The following is a 20,277-nucleotide window of genomic DNA, read 5'->3' as shown; positions in this document are numbered from 1 at the left end:
ATGAAGATCCCTGTGTTATATAGAAAGTATAGTTGCTACTTGTATTTTCTGTGCTTTCACAAAGTTTGTCATCTACTATGTATCTATGTATACATGCATACATGCATACACTGTACATTGCTAAATATAAACTTGCATCCGCTGTTTATAAACGTGCAAATCATTTAGTTGTATACTAACACAGGCTGTATTTAATTGCTACTAACACATAATTTTTGTAAGGTATGGAGTAGGATGGCCTCGACCTACACATACCTATTGACGAGGTAAATAAAGTTTTCTTATTTAAAAAAAAAAAAAAAAAAAAAAAAAAAAAAAAAAAAAAAAAAAAAAAAAAATACACCAATTTCCCAATTTGAGGGTTTCACGACTCGATTTTTCCCTATTTGAGGGTTTTCACGACTCAATTTTTCCCAATTGGACCGGTATGGGTACTTTTCCCAATTGGACAAAAAAAATAGCTGTGTGCTCAAGTGTTTTCAAATTCAGAATGCAGGGTCTTCCCCAGGCCATTTAAGCGCCCCTTGCCGGGGCGCTTGAATTTCGAAGTCAGAGTCCCCGGGGCGCTTGAAATTTTCCGATCAGTGTATTCTTCAGTAAAAGAAAGTGGAGATTGTCCAAAAAAATCAAGGTTTCCCTATCAGTGTATCAATATTCCCTGTTTTAAAAGAGCACTCGGTACCTACTTTCACAAGTAATCGCCATAAACACCACATGGGGTAATGGATAATCCACTGATAAGAGAATAGCATGACGCGCGTATCGATTATTCTAGCCACATTACACGGTCATTTAAATGCTGACAAGGATGTATCTGGTAACTTTCCAGTCGTCAAACTGTGAAGTTCATCGTCCAATCGGTTACGCGAATGCTTATGAGGGCGGGGTTAACTATCGACCATTATTTCTGATTGACGTCGGGCATGAAGTAAGAGTTTATCGCAGCTTGATGAGCAAGAAGTTGTACCATTTGAGTAATATAAAACCGGTAATTAGTACAGTACAGAACATTAAAGACGGTTTCGGGCATCATCAGCACACCTTTTTACTGTAAACAAGTGTTACCTATGACTCATAATTAATACGAGAAATTAATTGCAAGTGGTAAACAATTAATTATTATAGCGAGTAAGTTGTGCAAATGACTCCCAGTTACAATTATGTGATAACAATTAAATTAATTCCAGTACATGTATATTTCAACATGTCCATTTATAGAACTGATTCACCTCGTTTTTCTGACATTTATTCGACACGTAATGCGCTTTAACAAATTTTTGTTTCGTCCGATAATCGATAGTAAGAAGACTGATGGTGGCAACCGGCCGTGATCCTCGTGGACAACGTGAATTTCATGCATAATTCCGTCAAAACATTTCGCCTACTGAATGTAATAAGTCATGTAACTGACATTTTTTCCATTTTTGTGTTTATTAAGGTGACGTACATCAACTGATAAAATATTAAGTCAACCTTTTTGGTAAAAATAATGTTTTTATCAAATTTTCAAAATTGACATAACAAACGCATGTCATTTTCTGAATGTAAAAAGTAGCGTAAGTGACATTTTGTTAAATTTTCACGAGAAGCAAAATGATGTTTTATTAAAATAATAAACATTTTTCCGTATTCAAATTTTCTGATAAGTATTATAATAACACTTGAAAAACGAAACAAAACTCCAAATCAATATGTCTTTTTTAAAACAATCAAAAATTAAGAAAGGAGCAGTTATCATAATTTCACCACTGAAATATTTTGAGCGCAAAAAATAACGTAAGTGCTCTTACTGTATTTTGGAAAATGTCTCAAAATATGCTTTCCTGAACAATTCACAAAATGTCAGTTACCCTAGTTATTACATTCAGTAGACGATTTATTCGACTCGTATAGTGTGTAAACAAATTATCGTTGAATTTATAACGCAACGGTTAATATTTATTGAAATCTAAAATGGGAATAATTAAATTTGTAATCCGAAACCCATTATCGTAAGTCGATGTTAACCCGTTTTTAATCCGAAACACACTTCCGAATGTAAATGTTACCGCAACGTTAAATATTTTTGCTTCAAATTAGCAGTGCAAATTTATTTTGTGTCGAATCTTTTTCTCAATTAAAAAGAGCGCGAAAATTATGCAGCATGTACAACGTCGCGTCTATTGCATACAAATGTCGTGTATTGAGCGTTTTAACAAGCACACAACAGGTCAGGGGATTGACGCATATTCAGAGGCAATATTTCATCAAATCTATAAATAGTCACTTAAAAAATGGCAAGGTTTGTGTTAAAGAAATAACTGAAAGCTTTTATCGTAAATATTTACCAGAAAGAGATTGATAAAAACGGAATAAACGTGATTATCGGGTAATAAATAGAAACATGAAAAATAGCAAGTATACAGTAATAGAGTCGGGTTGAAACGGATGTATTGGGGAATCGTTCGAGTTGGGATTTTACTATCTGTGCGGAAAAGTTTTAAAACAATTAAACAATATAAAAAAAAATATTTTTAAATGACTGGGGGATTTTTTTGAAGAGTCATAGCGCACCAAATGACGTCTTTTGACGCTGTTTTTTTAGTTATAACGCACCACAGAACGTGAATTGACACGTTAAATTTAAAAAAAATCAACGTCGGCAGGGGACACCCCTCCCGAACCCACCCCCGGGGCGTCTGAACAAATTCCTGGGGAAGGCACTGGAATGACATATCCCGGTATTTTAGATTATTCTGGCTTGTTTTGTAAACAAATTGTAGTGTGAATACAATCTCAAAGTAAATATTATTTAAAACTGCCTGATTCACACTGAAATCAGTCTTATAATCCACCAGACTTAAGTTGTTTATCACAAATAATGGATTTCAGAAAACGAAAGTAATGTTTACAATTTCAGCAAAAAATGTCAAGGTCGATCCGAAAGTATCCAAATGAAAACTCGTCACGTGACAAAGCGACAATGGCGTCAAAATAGTGAATTTCAGACTGATGAGAGTTATTTTCATATATTGTAAGATGCATTTGAAACATTTTAACCTTAAAATAACCCATGATGTAGTAATTTATATTCATTAACCAATATATGTAGAAATGTATCCAAGAAAACGAGCTTTCTTTGATTTATAGAGTGACATAAATATGTTATGACTCTGGTTGACTTTCGATACGGGGTTGGCTTCAGCGTACAGGTCTGTCAATACTATATAAACTGTACGCTGAAGTTTCTTTAGCTAGAAGGAAGGTAGCTGAAATAATTCGCGTTCAGAATAAATCTGAACGCTGAAACTCCGGTCTGCAAAAACCATAACGAAAAATAAATACAATACTATTGTATCAATATGCTTAAAATTGCAAAATAACATTACCAACTCATAAAGTTTTACTTAATTAGTCCATTTTTACCTCAAATAGCGTCGATTTGAAGTTAAAAGGCATAATTTGTTTCAGTTAAACTTCTGCTTAAATCGCAATACAATCACTGACCTCTCGCCATGTTATGAAATATTTAAATATCAACCAATCAGAAGAAGGCATTACGGTGTAATAGGCTGCGTTATCGATTAAAATCTAACTGCCGTATACAGCGGGCACAGCGATTGGAATTGAAAATGTGAGTAGTGTGTTGATTTAAATTGGTCAGGCGTGCAAAATTGAAAGATTCATTACATAATTCTTACGGAACATTATTAAGAAATGAATTATCTACACAGGTATGTAAATATTATTGCAATCCGTTGATATTAACTGTCTGATATCGGGGCTTGAATGTTGCGCACCAAATTCCTTGCGCATCAATATAGACAAAGAAGGAAAACTCTCGCTATTAAAAAGATAGAGTGGACTATTGACGCCAAGAGTCTGCCAAAGCAAAAATCATCAAAAGACTCTTAGGCGGCAATTTATATTGACTAGAAGGAAGGTTAAATTAATGGATTGAAGCAGCGTAATATGCTTCAGTTAGAAGTAAAACTAACGTCTCTTCTGAGTTTATAACTTACCGTTGTGAAGAAATAGAACACAAGTAAGCAGAAAGACAAGGAAACTTGCACTATCGACATTGTTTTTGTCTTTGTATTGCGAAACTAATTTAGCATATCTTTCAATGTTGTTATTGTTAATGACGTCATTACTTAATTCTTTGTTATCTCCAAAATTGTAATCGATTATATTTAACGGCTGAGAATCACTTATATACAAAACATCAACTAGATCTATTTTGAATTAGATTATCCATTACTTGGATAATTAAATAACGTTGATTTTTTTCACGATACTGAAAAACACACACATTTTTATGAGTAAATCTAAATGGTTACTCTTCTTCAGTTTAAATACGTGTACGGTCTCTCCCCCGGTCTTTTCTCCCAAACCAAATAGGTGTACGGTCTTTTCTCCCCCTGGTTTTTCTCCCCCATGGGCATTTCTCCCCCTAGTCTGTTCTCCTCCTAATACCCTAGTCTTTTCTCAGTCAGTCAAACAGTTAAATAGGGCCTAATAATATCTCATGAACAGTGTACACATCTAGTGAGTTGTTTTTTTTTCTAGTGGGCGACATTGATGTTTAGTAATACCATATATACATGAAAAACAATATTTCTTTTAAACCTGATGATAAATACTGACATTTCTACAGTGAAATAACAGCAGTTAAAATAAACAAATTGTTTTTTTCACCGGTGAAAAGAACAAAATTTTGGAACTCCTTTTTTATTTTTAGATTATCATAAATAATTATATATATTTTTCTATGATCACGAGTGAATTAAAATCGACAATCCAACGAATCCAACAAATTTTCTTTTTATTGTATGCTTTTTCAATGTTTATTTACATTTTAAAAGAGTTTTACTGGAGAATTTTGCTGGTATGATGACGTCATTTCGTCAAACTAATGACGTCATTTTGTGAAATGTATTGAGGCACGCCACGGGAAAAGGGTAACTTTTCAGCGAAAGAGAAACAGCTGTTAATTATTTCCTTGAAAAGGGGACATAAAAGAAACAGAAAATGTGTTCATGTCAGTGTAAGATCGATTGTTATTTCACTCGTGATCATAGATAAATAATATTTTCTATGATCGCTCGTGAAATAACAAACGATCTTACACTGACATGAACAAATATCCTCTATACAAAAGGTTTTATGAATTCTGATAGAGAGACTCATGGCCCGCAATGAAGAGCTCGAGGAATGTACAGACAGACGGACATCAAGTGTGTTTAACTAAAGGCAGAAAGTGACTACATACGGGAAAGGCTCACTAACCAGCAGTCCGAGTTAAACCAGCCGAAGGACCAGATTGATAAAGAAAGTTTTACGCTACTCCGAACAGAAGCTAAGGGCTTCAGGACACTCTAAATTTTCGGACACCCCATTTTTTAGCCAAAATAATTATTTTGTGTGACTCTTAAATTTGGGACATACGGGATTTTGTCCATTAATAATGATTCTTAATTTTCGGTCAGTATATTTTACAGCGCTATTTTACTAGATTGCTGACCTTTTTTCGCTTATCTGAGACTCTTTGAGCATGGAATTTTACGACCTGAGCAAGGTAATACAACCACGCAGATGAATGCCCGGGGGCAATGGACCATTACATGTGCGATATTTGGTAAATAACCATACATACCGATATAAAACAATGGTTTCACCAAACTACATTTGAAATTATATCGTATTAAGGAAGGAGTATGTTTAATGTGTCATTTTAAATAAGATGCAAATATATATAAAAGTAATTCATACTATACGGCGTGACATTTTACAAGCACGTGCTATCAGTCGTTGATACGATGGACGCTATAAACATTGCATACCCGAATACTATCGTCCATGCAATATTTTTACAGTTTCTATTTATATTTTGACACCTTAATTTGGTTTCTCTAAATTGTCGAACACCTGTATTTTTAAAATATTGTTTGTATATACATTTTAGGCTTCGAAAAAAATAAGTGTCCGACAATTTAGAGTAATTACAATAGGTCTTGCTGTTTGATATCATGATCCCGACGATTTCTGACTTTGGTACAGCAGGAAATCGTCTGCAAAGGACGGACGAAGGACTTAACTGAGTCTGGTAGACCATTGCTGTGGCAGAAAAATAGCAGTGGGCCCATGGTTGTGCCCTTGTGTACACCGGAATCAGCTGTAGCCGGGTTGGAAAAGCGACGCATTCTTTGTTCTCTCTAACAAAAGACATGAACGTACATATGATGTAAAAACATTTAAACGCATATGTTTGTAAGTTTGAGAGATGAGAAGATGATCGTAAATTTTGTTAAAAAGTATTTAATGTAAAAATGTCAACTAATTCATTATCGCTTTAATCCGAAAATGGTCGATTTGCCTTGTATTGAGAAAGATATGTCAGGATCGTGAAATACTTTTTTTTTAAATTATATACAGTAAAATAGGGTAATTGTATTCTAAAACACATTTTACTACATGTATGACAGAGATTAGAAATTCAACGCAAAAAATAACAGAAACAATTGTTCATCGAAAGTACGCGATATTCTTAACCAAACCGGCTTTAACGATGTATGGCTATTCCCAGAAAATGTTAACTCTAATGAATCAAACCAGTTAGTTAAAATCAAATTACGAGACCAGTATATCACTCACTGGAATAATTGTCACATCATCTAGTTAAATGATTTTATATAAGGAATTAAAACCAATATTTGAGAGATCTGCGTATCTATATTGTTGAAAATAAATGACATAGGACCATTATTGCTAAATTACATTTGTCGTCTCACATATTATTTATTGAAACGGGTAGACACCAGAACATTGACAGAGATCAACGCAAATGTGTTTTATGCAACCTAAATGATATCGAGGATGAATATCACGTTGTCATTAAATGTCCTTAATATGCAGATGTAAGGAATACCTTAATTACAAAGTATTATAGATCTCGCCCAAATATGTTCAAGTTTATCGAACTACGTAATAGTTCAAGCAAAATAGTATTGAGAAAACCAGCCGTGTTTTTTATCCCCTGCCATAGGCGGAGGGATATTGTTTTGGCCTTGTCCGTCCTTCCGTCCGTCCGTCTTTCCGTCCGTCAGTCCGTCCGGCACTTTTGTGTCCGGAGCCATATCTTGGAAGTGCTATGGCGGATTTCATTGAAACTTGGTATGAGTATATATATGGATAAGAGGATGATGCACGCCAAATGGCATTGTAAACCATCTGTTAATAACGGAGTTATGGCACTTTGTATCTTGAAAAAAAATGCTTTTTTGTGTCCGGAGCCATATCTTGGAAGTGCTTTGGCAGATTTCATTGAAACTTGGTATGAGTATATATATATATATATATATATATATATATATATATATATATATATATATATATATATATATATATATATATATATATATATATACCCCTCAACAAGACAGATGCCTTTAAGTAAACATTTAGATGAATGTTCACATAATGAACCAAAATTTAAAATATTTCCATTTTATAAGCTATTTTCAAACAATATTTCAGCTAGGTTAGCAAAAGAACAACATTTTATACATGTATTTAAACCCAAATTAAATTTCATTTAATATTTATTGACATTATGACGTCATAATTGATATGACGTTATCTCCATGACATTTTGACGTTGTAATATATTGTATTATGCCCTGATGAGCTATGCGAAACGCGTTGGCTAAATCAATATATATTTAAAATCCCAGACACGTGTTTTTGCTTTTATTATATATATATATATATATATATATATATAGAAGAATTTTGGCGGGGGATATCAATTCAACGAATTTGCTTGTTAAAAATGCTTTAAAATGCGAGAAAATGTCTTATATGTGCAGTATAAATTATTTATTTTTCGCAAAGAAAATAAGCTTAGAATAATATTATACGTGTGTAATTATTAAACTTCATTTTTAAATTATGTGGTCACTATTTACTAACCTCATTCATGTGACATTCTCACTTAAATATGTTGTATTTAATTCCTTTTCTAAATTGATCTTTTTCGAAATGATGTATGTTTTGTTTTTTATTGAAACGCATGCTGTTATTGCATATGTATGTTCAAGACGATGAACGGTAAAAATACTTAAGTCAAAATAAACTATTATGTTCTGCTACAATAAATTGACTTGTTATATGACTTTATAACATGAAGATAATACGAAGCGTCGATTTAAAATCCGGAAGTATTACGGCGAAATCAGCAAAACACATCAGCGAGCGGCGTGTAGCCTACTCAAAGTTTTGCCGGTTGTGCCTAAATACCTGTATTTGCAAACAAACACGCCTTGAAGAATTGCACGGTCGTGTCAGTTTTGGAAGGAAAACTATTTGGCAAAAAAATATGGAAATACAACGCCTTTGCAGCAACATTTACGACAATGATTTTTTCCTTCTATTTTCATTGGATTTTAAAAGTATTAAATAAAATTTGTTACTTTGATAATGATAAGTAGTTATATCTCTATTTATAGTGAGAATATTGTGAATAAACATATTAAATTTGGAATACAGATTTATAGTGCTGATTGTGTACTACGTGAGCGAGGTGTTTATTTTGCGGATCGGCTAGTATGAATTACGAGTGTTATAAAGCCCTATTTGTCTGCGTGAACAAATTTGATGCTTTAGATGCACACTTGCACATCATGTGGAGTTCTGCAAACATCATTAGATACAGACAGGCACACTCTTAGGAGTTCAGAATACAGATTTATAGTGAAGATCCTGTATCTTCTATTTACCAGCGTCTCTGCGTCTCTTCGCAAGTTTTTATACGGGTGTTATAGCGTTGGTGAAGTAATGGGCGCCTATAAATCTTTATCCAGATAACGTTCGCATCGTGCTTATAATGTACGTTAAAATCGGGTTTATAAATTATTGGTCCCTAATGATCTGTGCTCAGTTTACATGACATGCGCTTATATACGTCCATTATCCCATAGTTGAACCCTTTAAATATATGCGTCCATAAAATTGAGTGAGATTGGGATATGCATGGGATAACTCATTGATAGATATCTATCGACTATCTGCGCGAATTCGAGTGTAATAGCGTTTGGGAACTAATGAGCGCCGATTATTCTGCGTCCAGACGTTTTTTATATCCCGCGTGAACGGATATATTCGTGTTTAAAAATGATGGTTTAACGGTAATCTGGGCCCAGTAACATTTACATACGGTCGTACGTGCATTATAGAGCATTTAGAGCCCTATCAACCCGAGTCGAGAGTCAACACATTAAGCATAGGCGGCTCCAATGGAGGGTAGCGGACGCGGCGTACGCCCCCCCCCCTAAAATCTTCAAAGTAAAGATCAAATCATTTGATGTTTCACACTTAGCTAGATCTAAATCACCTATGTACTCATTTTTATCTTCTTCTTCGAACTCAAAATTGCCCACTAATCACAGACAATCGCTAAAATGTTTTAACTTTATACTCTGTGTCGCCCGGCGTATAAACTATGCATATTTTTGGCATTATAAGAAGGTACTTTGATGAAAGTAAATAAGGCGTGACATGTCCGGAAAGTGGTTGACAAAGCCTTCAAAATCACTTTAATCGTGGGGCTTCCTGGAGGGGGGGGGGGGCTCCTGTTGAGTGTGCTTTAATGCTATTAATTGCATCAAATAACTAAGTTAATTAGATTGATGTACGTGCATGAAATCTCCGCGTGTTTTATTATATATATTTTTTTTACCATTGTATAATTAATACACCCACCCCCTCCAAAAAAGCATCCAGACAACGTCCACTTCGTGCTTATACGGTACAATTCGGGTGAAACCAGGGATGGATGCCTATTTATCTGCGCCCAGTTAACGTTCACATGCGAATATATGGTCTTAATTGCATTATAGTGTAATAAAACCCAATAAATCTGCATCGTATGGCCTAATAAACCCAATCAATCAGCATCGAGTGAATAAATTAAGTTTCTTTATACGGTTTCAATTGCATGAAGAAACTCATCCACTTCTGTTTATCTTTGTCCATAGAATATGCACATGTTATTTTACGGATTTAATAGCGTTGAGGAACACATGAACCCATATTGGTATGCGTCTAGACAACGATCACATCGTGCTTATACATCGGGTTTTATAAATGAAGGACAACAAAAATCTCATGTGCTTATCCCTTTACCTCTCACAAATGCACTTTGATGCATTTAAAGTCCTTTAGAAAATTAAATTAAATAAGTCCTTTCTTAACATATTCAAGTTTTAAATGCTTCATTTCCAATCTTTATGTACTGATGAGTAACAAACAGCATAAAACCTTAACAGACTGCGAGTTGCTGTTCTGGGTTTATGCTGGTTGCAAAATCAATTTTCACTTTGCTTCTTATGGGAGAAAGGGTTATACGGTCTATATTACAATTTAGAAGTTATACACTGTAATTACCTTATAATTAATGGATTGTTATTGTCAATGACTTTATGTTCTCTGATAATGTCATATCTTCCGTTTTAAGACAAAAATTGTTACAAACAAAAATGCTTAGAACAAGAACAACATTTATTCAGCAACAAAGCTTATACAAGCTCATAGCTTACATTATATATGGATTATACATTTTATTTATAAGTGATGGTAGAAGATAAAGAATGGACGATATTGTTATGAACTGGTTAACATGGTATGTTTATGAAGGGAATACATGATTTCATATAATATTGCAACTTTTTTAATTAATGACATTAACATGATAAAAAGGAGTACACCTTATTGGTAAATGTGCGTGATGCATATGGATCAATTGTTAGGCTTTAAGACTAAATATATCTAATATGTATATCATTACATACATACATACATACATGCATGCATACATAAATATATACAACTTTATATGGTATTTCAATATGAACACACATCTATGAGATTTAACCATCCTTGGCCACATAAGTGCCGTTGAGTGCAGTCCTATGTTTGGTTAAATTTATTTGTTGCGAAAACCCGGATTAGACTTAAAATGTTACAAATAAACAATAATTACAACTTTAAGTATTTTAAGATCATCTTTGAAGAGTGTCGCCATAACTAATGCGATAACGACGAATATGGTTAATTTCACAACTATACACAGTTAACATCATACATCTCCTAAAATGCAGATAAAATTGACGTTTTAACAACGCATTATTTACACGAACTTCATCTTTAATATTTACCGATTCAAGGTGAAATGGGAGAAATGGTTTACACACAATCTATACATTGCTGCCATTCACGTCTGTGGCAAACCATCTCGTTTCAAGAAAATCATACCATAATATCGAATAAACTATGAATATACGCAAATGCTAAAAAATGCATTGATTTTTAATCAAGAAAAAAAATAAACTAGCAATAAAAGAACTCAAATATGAACGCTTTTGTTTTGCAGACGAATTACAAAATATAGAAAAGGAGAGCGTATTAATAAAAGAAAGGCACAACATTAAATATATAAGGTTCATCAAACCCGATATTTTTGGTGTATTCTGCAGAATGCGTCTTAAATTAAAGAAGTTAAATCGAACCACTCAACCGTAGATGATATTTATAAAAAAAAATAAACACTTGTTCGATGTGAAAGAAAGCCAAACATGAAAGTACTACGATCAAAGTGCGAATAAAAGTATAAATACATTTATAAATGTTAGCAAAACATGACATTTCTAAACGTTGGAAAATTAATAAATTAACAAAAAAATAATAAAATCCATGGAAAGCAACAACCTCCGGATGAGATTATCAAATGTTCAATAGTAAGACATTCAAAAGCAAACAATAACCATTTGTTTAATCAATTAATATTCTTGTCTTGGTGCGAAGGGAAAAAGTCATAGTTTAAAGAAATTGACGTAAATGATGCCAACAATTATAAACGCATACCTGTATATGGATATTTTCACGGATTTTGGCATGTGTTGAAGTTTTAAAAATAAAAATGATGAAATAAATAAAATAATGTAAAAAGATAAATGTTTACATCGGAATTAAATAGCTCAATAATTAAACAAGAATAAAATCAAAGATAAAAAAGTTATCCTTAACTAGTCTTAAACAACTGACCATTTGAGTAAAAGACTAGAACTTAAACAAGTCGCCCATCTGTGATCGTGTAGTAAGTAATATGTTTATGTTATAATTTATATCAGCAATCATCGTACTGTCACAAAATATAATGATAACAACAGAACTCGCCAAATTATTCCTTCGTAATGCATTAAATTTTTAATGTGTTTAAATCATCAAAATATGCAAATACTGTAATATTGTAGAGCTTAGTAAATGTTCAGTATTACCGATTCCTCGCAAAAAAAAAACTACAACGAAAATTTTGAAATCTGAAAAAAAATCAATTTCGTCAATTTACCAAAACGTGAAAAGGTCCATTTAACAAAACAATGGTACAAATCTATTCACAAGAGGCAAATTAATATCAGACATCAGAATTTTAATATGTTCACTATTTACAACAAATGTAAATGATAAAGGAAAATTATGTCGCATGTTTCGTTTACAAAACAATGTATGACCTTAGCATCTTAGGCCGAAAAGTAATATATGAAAATATAATAACACAATTTCTTAAATTTTGCCTAATGAGATGTATAACTCTGTCAAATGTTATGTATCATCCTCTTATCCATATTTATACTCATACCAAGTTTCAATGAAATCCGCCAAAGCACTTCCAAGATATGGCTCCGGACACAAAAAATTATTAAAATATTTTCGCAAACTTAATGATAAATCCGAAATGTTGTTTACATTTCGTGACGTCATTTGACGTTGCAATGTTATTTCAGCAACATAACAAAATGCGATTGGTCAATCAAACGAAAATAAGCCAATGAAAATCCTTAAAAAGTATATTACACATGTGTAAGATAAAAATATTCGTAATGATTATATTACAAGGGGAAGCAGGGTATGGCATGTGATAAATATATATCTGTATTGAAGTAACTGTTAATTACACACTAAGCACACTCACAAGTTGAACTAAGTTGTGTTGGTCATCATTGCTATCACAACCCTTCTTTGCTGCCTTATTCATGTGATATCTGATCACTTTTTTGTAGGGGCAAATCTCCTTTTAGTTCTTGATGGAGCAGGTGTTACATTCTTCATAACAAATGAGGTCAGATGGCATTGCATTTCTTCAACATTTGCAACGTCCTCTTCCACCACAAGTTTTTTAATTTTTGAGGTAACATCACTGTCGATACGTTGCAACAGCCCAGCGTTCTGTTGAAGATTCAATAAGAAATTTAAATAGCAGCAATTAATATAAACATGCACTTTGCAAACATTATCACCCCAATGTACGATCATCTGCATTTTAATACAGATCTTCAAGCTAATATAAATACATTATTATAAAGAGGTGTCAAATGAAAAGATGTAGATGTCTCAGTGTCTGACAGACAGTGTGACCCCAGAGTGCGTTGTTGTTGATTAGTTAAGATAATCAGTAAAATTTGAATCTTACATTAACAAGAGCTTGTTAACAGACAAAACAGCAGCCCCCTAGTGGATATTTGCTGCATTTTATTGATATAACCATAGCAATCAGCAATTTGAACCATATTAAAGAAACTGACACGAAGTGCATATTCCCAATACGGCCATTTATGCCCTCCAAACTTTATCAACTCTGCTTACGTACTTTTTGAGTCAGCACGCTTTTAGTTTCCACTCATTTCTTTAAACTCAGCAACAATAATTTGCGCAGGAGGCAAAAAAAATGAAGGAAATTGTACATTCAACTTTTTGTCCCTCTTTCAACATACCAAATTTCATCAACCTAGGTAATTTACTAGTTGACATATTGCAATATGCTGATTGCGAAGATGGACATACACACACACAAACGGAATGACAACTGCAAGTTCAATATACCTATGCCTTTCGGCAGGGAATAATAAAGAAATTATAATGGAAACCAGGGCATAATCTTTATGTCCTTCTTCTCCTCATTATTTCGTTATTATTATCTTAATTATTGCAAAACTTTGACTTCTTAAGAAAGTCTTTAAACAGTCATTTTTAATAAAAGTCCATATAAATCATTCGACCACTGGCGTGTGGCTACCTTCGATTCCAGGAGCATGCTTTTAACAATCTTTAGTTTTATTATTTGATGTCAAATAACAACTATCAAAACTCAAGCATTAAGAGAAAATTAATTGTAAGTTATTTTATTATACACATCATCTTTTAAGGAAAGATCTAGGATAATGTAAAGGTACAGAGTGCTGCCAAACAAATCAGGTTTAAAGCTGGAGCAGTCTGATGACATTTTTAAATATTCTGCGTAATCCTATTCATCTTTCAAAAAGTCAAATTCAAAAGATTTTTACATTTTTTTTAATTATTACGTGCCAGGTAAACAAGAAATCCCCATGATGGGGCAACTGTTGACAATTTTGATCACATGTTACAGCAAATAAATCAACAGAAATTTAACTTTACAGAGTGTTACTTTACATATCAGTACCTCTCCACTTGTATGGTACTTGTGTTCGATGTTAGGAAACACCACCATTATCTTCTTGATGCCTTTACTCAGATCACTCCTCACATTAGAAGCAGCCATTTTTTTGTCCAGCTCGCTTGATGAACCCTTGTATTAAATGACATAATGTTGACAACCTAAACAGTGCTTAAAACCAACAAAAGAAAAAAATGATTGGATGAAGATGTTTAATTTAATTGTCATCATATTTTGCTTATCACACTTTTACAGAGGTAAAAACAATAAAAATGAGGCAAACACAATACAAATGTACATTTTGTAGGAATCAGAAGAAATTGATGATATAACCAGTGGATTTTGAGCATTGGTGCAATAGTAAGGTTTCTTAAGTGTTATGATTGCAATAAAACAATGTAATGTACAGTAATTGTCCTGCTTGTGGGTAAATTAAATAAAAGAAAAACAACACATCCAACCTTTTCAGGGGTGAATATCAACACTTCCTTCAGAATGATAGAAGCAGGACAGTCCAATTTTTTGGAGAGCTGCACTGCATGCCTTGTTTTCTATTTAGCATATGAATGTTGCTCACTGCTAACTGTCTTTGTCTGAAAAGTATGTTAATATCTTTACAACTTTATGTACATGAAAATGCATATTTTGTCTGATATCACACAGTGTTGAGTTTTGACAACTATTTGGACCAAATTTGTTTAAGAACAGATACTGTAAGTCTAATTTCATCATAATATTAGTCAGTATAAAACAAAAGGGTAAACATTTTACTCTTCATGGAATGATCTGATCAATGTTAGCATTTTACCAAGTCGAAAGAAATAAATCTTATATTTTTATCTGAGCATTCATCAAGACAATAAGAACAAAAATTTTTGTTTTGCACTGAAATCAACACCATTTTAAGAACATTTTTAAAATCCTGTGTCCATCATTACATGTACATTGTTTATTTTTGCATTAAATGGCTTACAGGATGCGCTACATTGATGTTTCAAAGTTTATATATAAAAGATTTTTGTTCATTTAGCTGATTCATCTGGATCCTATTTTTTAACAAAATTGTTGTTAAATACAATGCTTTCCAATTCAGTAAAGACTGATTTATATGAGACATTGCTATTGTATTGTTTATGAAAATAAAGATTCTGCATACTAACAAGGTGCTCAGGTAAGCTAACAAGAGCACCGCATTAAAGGTGCCACGCTCGGCTGCGGGTGCAGTTTTGAATACATGAAAGCTTGTCAGATTTTTTTGTGTTTTTTTTAAGAGGTCACAGTGACCTTGACCTTTGACCTAGTAACTCAACAAGAGGGCCATGATGGCCCTGAATTGCTCACCTGACTCATTAAGATCAGATGAAAACTATGACCTCTATTGTCTACACAATGTTTTTCTATGATTTGACCTAGTGACCTAGTTCCTGACTCTAGATGACCCAAATACAATCCCAATCCAGATTTCATCAAGATAAACATTCTGACCACAGTTCATAAATATTGGATGAAAACTGTGACCTCTATTGTCAACACAAGGTTTTTCTATTTATTTGACCTAGATTTTTACCCCAGATGACCCAAATACAATCCCACCCAGATTTCATCAAGAATTCTGACCAAATTTCATAAAGGTTGGATGAAAACTGTGATCTCTAATGTCTACACAAGGTTTTTCTATTATTTGACCTAGTGACCTGGTTTTTGACCCCAGATGACCCAAATAAAATCCCAAACCAGATTTCATCAAGATAAACATTCTGACCAAATTTCATAAAGATTGGATGAAAACTGTGACCTCTATTGTCTACAGAAGGTTGTTCTATTATTTGACCTAGTGACCTTGTTTTTGACCCCAGATGACCCAAATACAATCCCAAACCGGATTTCATAAAGATAAACATTTTGACCAAATTTCATCAAGATTGGATGCAAACTGTGACCTCTACTGTCTACACAAACAAATTGTTGACGGACGGACGCACGCACACACGCAGGCACGCACAACGGACATCACACGATCACATAAGCTCACCGTGTCACTTCATGACAGGTGACCTAAAAATATGTGTCGGAGATAAACATGAACAGTTGTGGTTAAAATCCCATAGAAACAAAAGCTGTTTGTAAAACATGCATGCCCCCCTATATGGGCTATAAGTTGTAGTAGCAGCCATTGTGTGAATACGTTTTTTGTCACTGTGAATGGTGGTGGTGGTGTAGTAGTAGTAGTAGTAGTAGTAGTAGTAATAGTAGTTGTAGTAGTAGTAGTAGTAGTAGTAGTAGTAGTAGTAGTAGTAGTAGTAGTAGTAGTAGTAGTAGTAGTAGAAGCCCCGAGCCAATTATCGCTTAGTCTTAACAACTTTTGATCTCGTTGACGCAAGTCGGTATATTCCCCCGGGTCAAATGTGACGCATGACGTAATTTTCTCAAGAGTCAAAAAGGGGTCTTCAGTAATTTTCAAGCGTCAAAACCCGGGAGCTCGGGTCAAAGGAAAGCCCTGATAATTTGTTAAATAATCAGAGCTTGATTCAATGTATTCAAAATGACAATAATGGAAGGTAATTGTATTTCTCTTCAACTTATAATTGATAATATTTGACAACAATTTCATTAATAATATTCACTCTAGTCAAGGTCTACAAAACGGTAGTGTCAATATTGTAAGGAAAACAAAAATGGAAATGCCGAATTTTTTGGTTCTATAATCGATTATTTTACGATTATACTATCAATTTCATGATTTTAAATTTGTGCTTTTGCATCGTTAAAACAATTAAATAAAAGTATCTTGTCTTCATTGCGATTTCTCGTGTGAAGATTGGCAGACGACATCTTGAAAACTTTGACAAACATGCGGTAGCAGTTTCTTTACAGCAAAATGTTTGTTTTCTAACCATGTTGCAAAATTGTCCTTACAATACTGACTCGACGAAGGTCTACAAAACGGTCGTGTCTATGGTCCCAGTGTCAATATTGTAAGGAAAACAAAAAGGAAAGCTAAATGTGTTTCTTTCAAACCAACTATTTTTTAAAGATTAACATGTCTCTCTTTTCTCTTTTCATTAAAATATGTTTGAGTTTCTTTCAAACGCCAGCTGGTTACAACCACAACAATCAATTAAACTTTGAAGAATAATTAATTTATGCTTCTTTCAACAGAAATCATTACGTTTAGATATATGAACAAAATAATAAAATGAATTTACCTGAATTACCCAAGTTTTTTGTGCTGTAACCAATTATGTAGGTTATTCGTATCAATTTCATTTCTTTTTATGTAAGCTTTTGCATCGTCAAAACAATAAAATAACATTATTTTGTCTTCGTTGCGATTTCTCGCATGGAGATTTACAGACGCCATCTTGAAAACTACGACCAACTTTCGGTATCAGTCTCTTTACGGCAAATTTTTTGTTTCCTTACATCGTTGCCAAATTGCTCATACGAAACTGACTCGACGGAATTGCACAAACATAAACGAAACATAGTAAGAATTTATATAAAAGTAACCAATGGGCATAAGATAATTTTCTCAGAAAAGGTAATTGTATGCTTTTGAAATGTCTTCTTATTATGTGTTCTTTGCCTAGCGACATTTCGCCTTTTTTGATGACTCATCAATGCTCGTTTCTCAGAAAACCAAAGTTCGTGATTGAAAATTAACTCTTACTCTTGGGTAAAGATAACTTGACAGAAAGCAGACAGCAATTGTCAATAGTTATAATGATTTTGGTCTCAATCTACTACGAAGATACATCGCTGTTAGTTGCACTATAATGTAAAATTATATTTTGTATTGACAAAGTTATCTTAGATCATTAATTGATCTCAGTAGTTCTGGGATCCCAACAAATAGGCGTGGTAACATGGTTGTCTTTTTGTTGCACACAATTTATGATCAAATAATGAGCAAGGCTAAAAAAACATGTACGTTTATTTATTGTATAAAACTTATTTAGCTTCAATATTCACCTCAAATTTTGTGTTACTTGTCACTGCACTTAAAAAGTAACCCATTTCAAGCAAATGTGTAAGTATCCCTTATTCTCATAGTATTGGTTCACCTTATAGTATCATGACTTGAACAAAAAAAAACTACAGAAGTGCTGGAAAGTGTTTTTTTCAATTTTTAGAAGTTTAAATGTATTTGATGGTTATCCATGACTATTACAACGATCATTCTCATGATGTCATGTGTTAATTGTCATGTTTATTCCAGTGTGATATTATGATTTTTAAAATTACATAACACACAATTATGTTTTTTTACGGATTAACAGTAGCTTTATCGTATGTTTTATTTGATGCTTACTAAAAAAATGTTAAAATATGTATAGAACAACATGAGCAAGAGTTTCGTTTGTCCATTTAGATACTATTTTTAGAACAACCACATGCGTATAGTAACAAACCCTAGCAACCAATAAGGAGGCCCGATATGAAAACCATTGTACATGATACAGATTACTACAGGGAGCTCTGTCTAGGAACTATTTTGTCAAAATAATGCTGATTTAAATGCAATTTTATGTCCAAGAATACACATTTAACTATCGATTGACATATAACACATAAGCGTTTTTGTATTTGTTCACTTTCAAAATTCGTATGTATTAATTAAGAGGGCCGATACTACAGATAGATATGTAAAGTGTATTTCGCTGTAAATAAAAAAAAACTAGCTTGTCTATCTCATTTGCTATTTACAAGTAACACATAAAAGCTTCTTTAAGAAATATTCACTCTATTTTTGCAAAATATTACTTTTAACTTAAAACAAGTGTTCCGCGGTTGGAGACATAGCCCCCAAAACAGGGCTTTGAACTAGTGACCCGAATTTCAATAGGGGTCATCTACTGTTCAAGACCAATACGCGTGTGAAGTATCAGCCAATTGGTCAATTTGTTAATGAGTTATCGTTCAGAAACAATTTTCACACTTATTGTGCCAGTGACCATGACCTTTTACCTAGTGACACCAATTTCAATAGGAGTCATCTACTGTCCAAGCCAATGCACATGAGAAGTATCAAGCCAATCGGTGAATCAGTAAACGAGTTATTGATCGGAAATTATTTTTCACATAGCGTGTGTTACAGTGACCTTGACCTTTGATCTAGTGACCCCAATTTCAATAGGTGTCATCAACTGTCAAAGGCCAATACACATGGGAAGTATCATGCCAATCGGTCAATCAGTTGAAAAGTTATTGATCGGAAACGATTATACTCTTAATGTGTTTCAGTGACCTTTGACCTAGTGACCCCAATTTCAATAGGGTTAATCTACTGTCCAAGGCCAATACACATGTGAATTATCAAGCCAATTGGGCAATTGGTTGACAAGTTATTGATCGGAAACGGTTTTCACACTTAGTGTGATAGTGACAGAGCTCCAGATAAGGTTTTGTGAAATTCTTAACGTTTCTACCAGATTTTTAAAAATAATTCTTAACTCTGAAATTTTATTCTTAACGTTACTACTAAGTTTTGGAAAATAATTCTTAACTTTTCTAAATGACCTAAAAATAAATAATAATGGTTATTTTCATGCAAAAAATCAAAAGAAACATACTAGCAACTTTATTTATACAAGTTCAACAGTGTCTATTCAGTATCAGGGGACAAAAATATTTATAAATTGCACTCATCCTGCAGAACAAGTGCATTAAAATTTTCACTCGTCCTCCAAACACATGCACTTGTCCTTCAAATATGTGTGAAAGAAAGATTGCAAAGGACTGATATGACAAACAATGTTTCCTATATCACT

The 20,277-nt window shown here is 33.3% G+C and overlaps 2 protein-coding genes and 1 long non-coding RNA gene across 3 annotated transcripts in view; 1 reads left to right on the top strand and 2 right to left on the bottom strand.

Moving 5' to 3' along the window:
• LOC127839310 (vesicular, overexpressed in cancer, prosurvival protein 1-like) overlaps window positions 1-4,143 on the bottom strand; it is a 28,341-nt gene extending 24,198 nt beyond the window's left edge. Inside the window, exon 1 of the mRNA XM_052367610.1 lies at window positions 4,002-4,143. Within this exon, the coding sequence (XP_052223570.1) occupies window positions 4,002-4,061 (60 nt within the window). The 5' untranslated portion in view covers window positions 4,062-4,143. The remainder of the gene's footprint in view (window positions 1-4,001) is intronic.
• Window positions 4,144-10,522: 6,379 nt separating this feature from the next.
• Window positions 10,523-17,857, bottom strand: LOC127839314 (uncharacterized). The gene is made up of 4 exons (XR_008030284.1): window positions 17,713-17,857; window positions 14,968-15,099; window positions 14,513-14,638; window positions 10,523-13,260 (listed from the first exon to the last, which is right to left on the bottom strand). It is a non-coding gene; the product is annotated as an uncharacterized LOC127839314 (long non-coding RNA).
• Window positions 17,858-18,387: 530 nt separating this feature from the next.
• Window positions 18,388-20,277, top strand: part of LOC127839703 (uncharacterized) — a 44,965-nt gene continuing 43,075 nt past the window's right edge. The window contains exon 1 of the mRNA XM_052368086.1: window positions 18,388-18,536. The gene's annotated coding sequence lies outside the window, so the exon portion shown is untranslated. The remainder of the gene's footprint in view (window positions 18,537-20,277) is intronic.

The sequence above is a fragment of the Dreissena polymorpha genome, chromosome 7 (assembly GCF_020536995.1).
Source record: "Dreissena polymorpha isolate Duluth1 chromosome 7, UMN_Dpol_1.0, whole genome shotgun sequence".
NCBI lineage: Eukaryota > Metazoa > Mollusca > Bivalvia > Myida > Dreissenidae > Dreissena > Dreissena polymorpha.
Note: the sequence above shows the minus strand (reverse complement) of the source record. Positions and strands in the feature narration are given on the sequence as shown.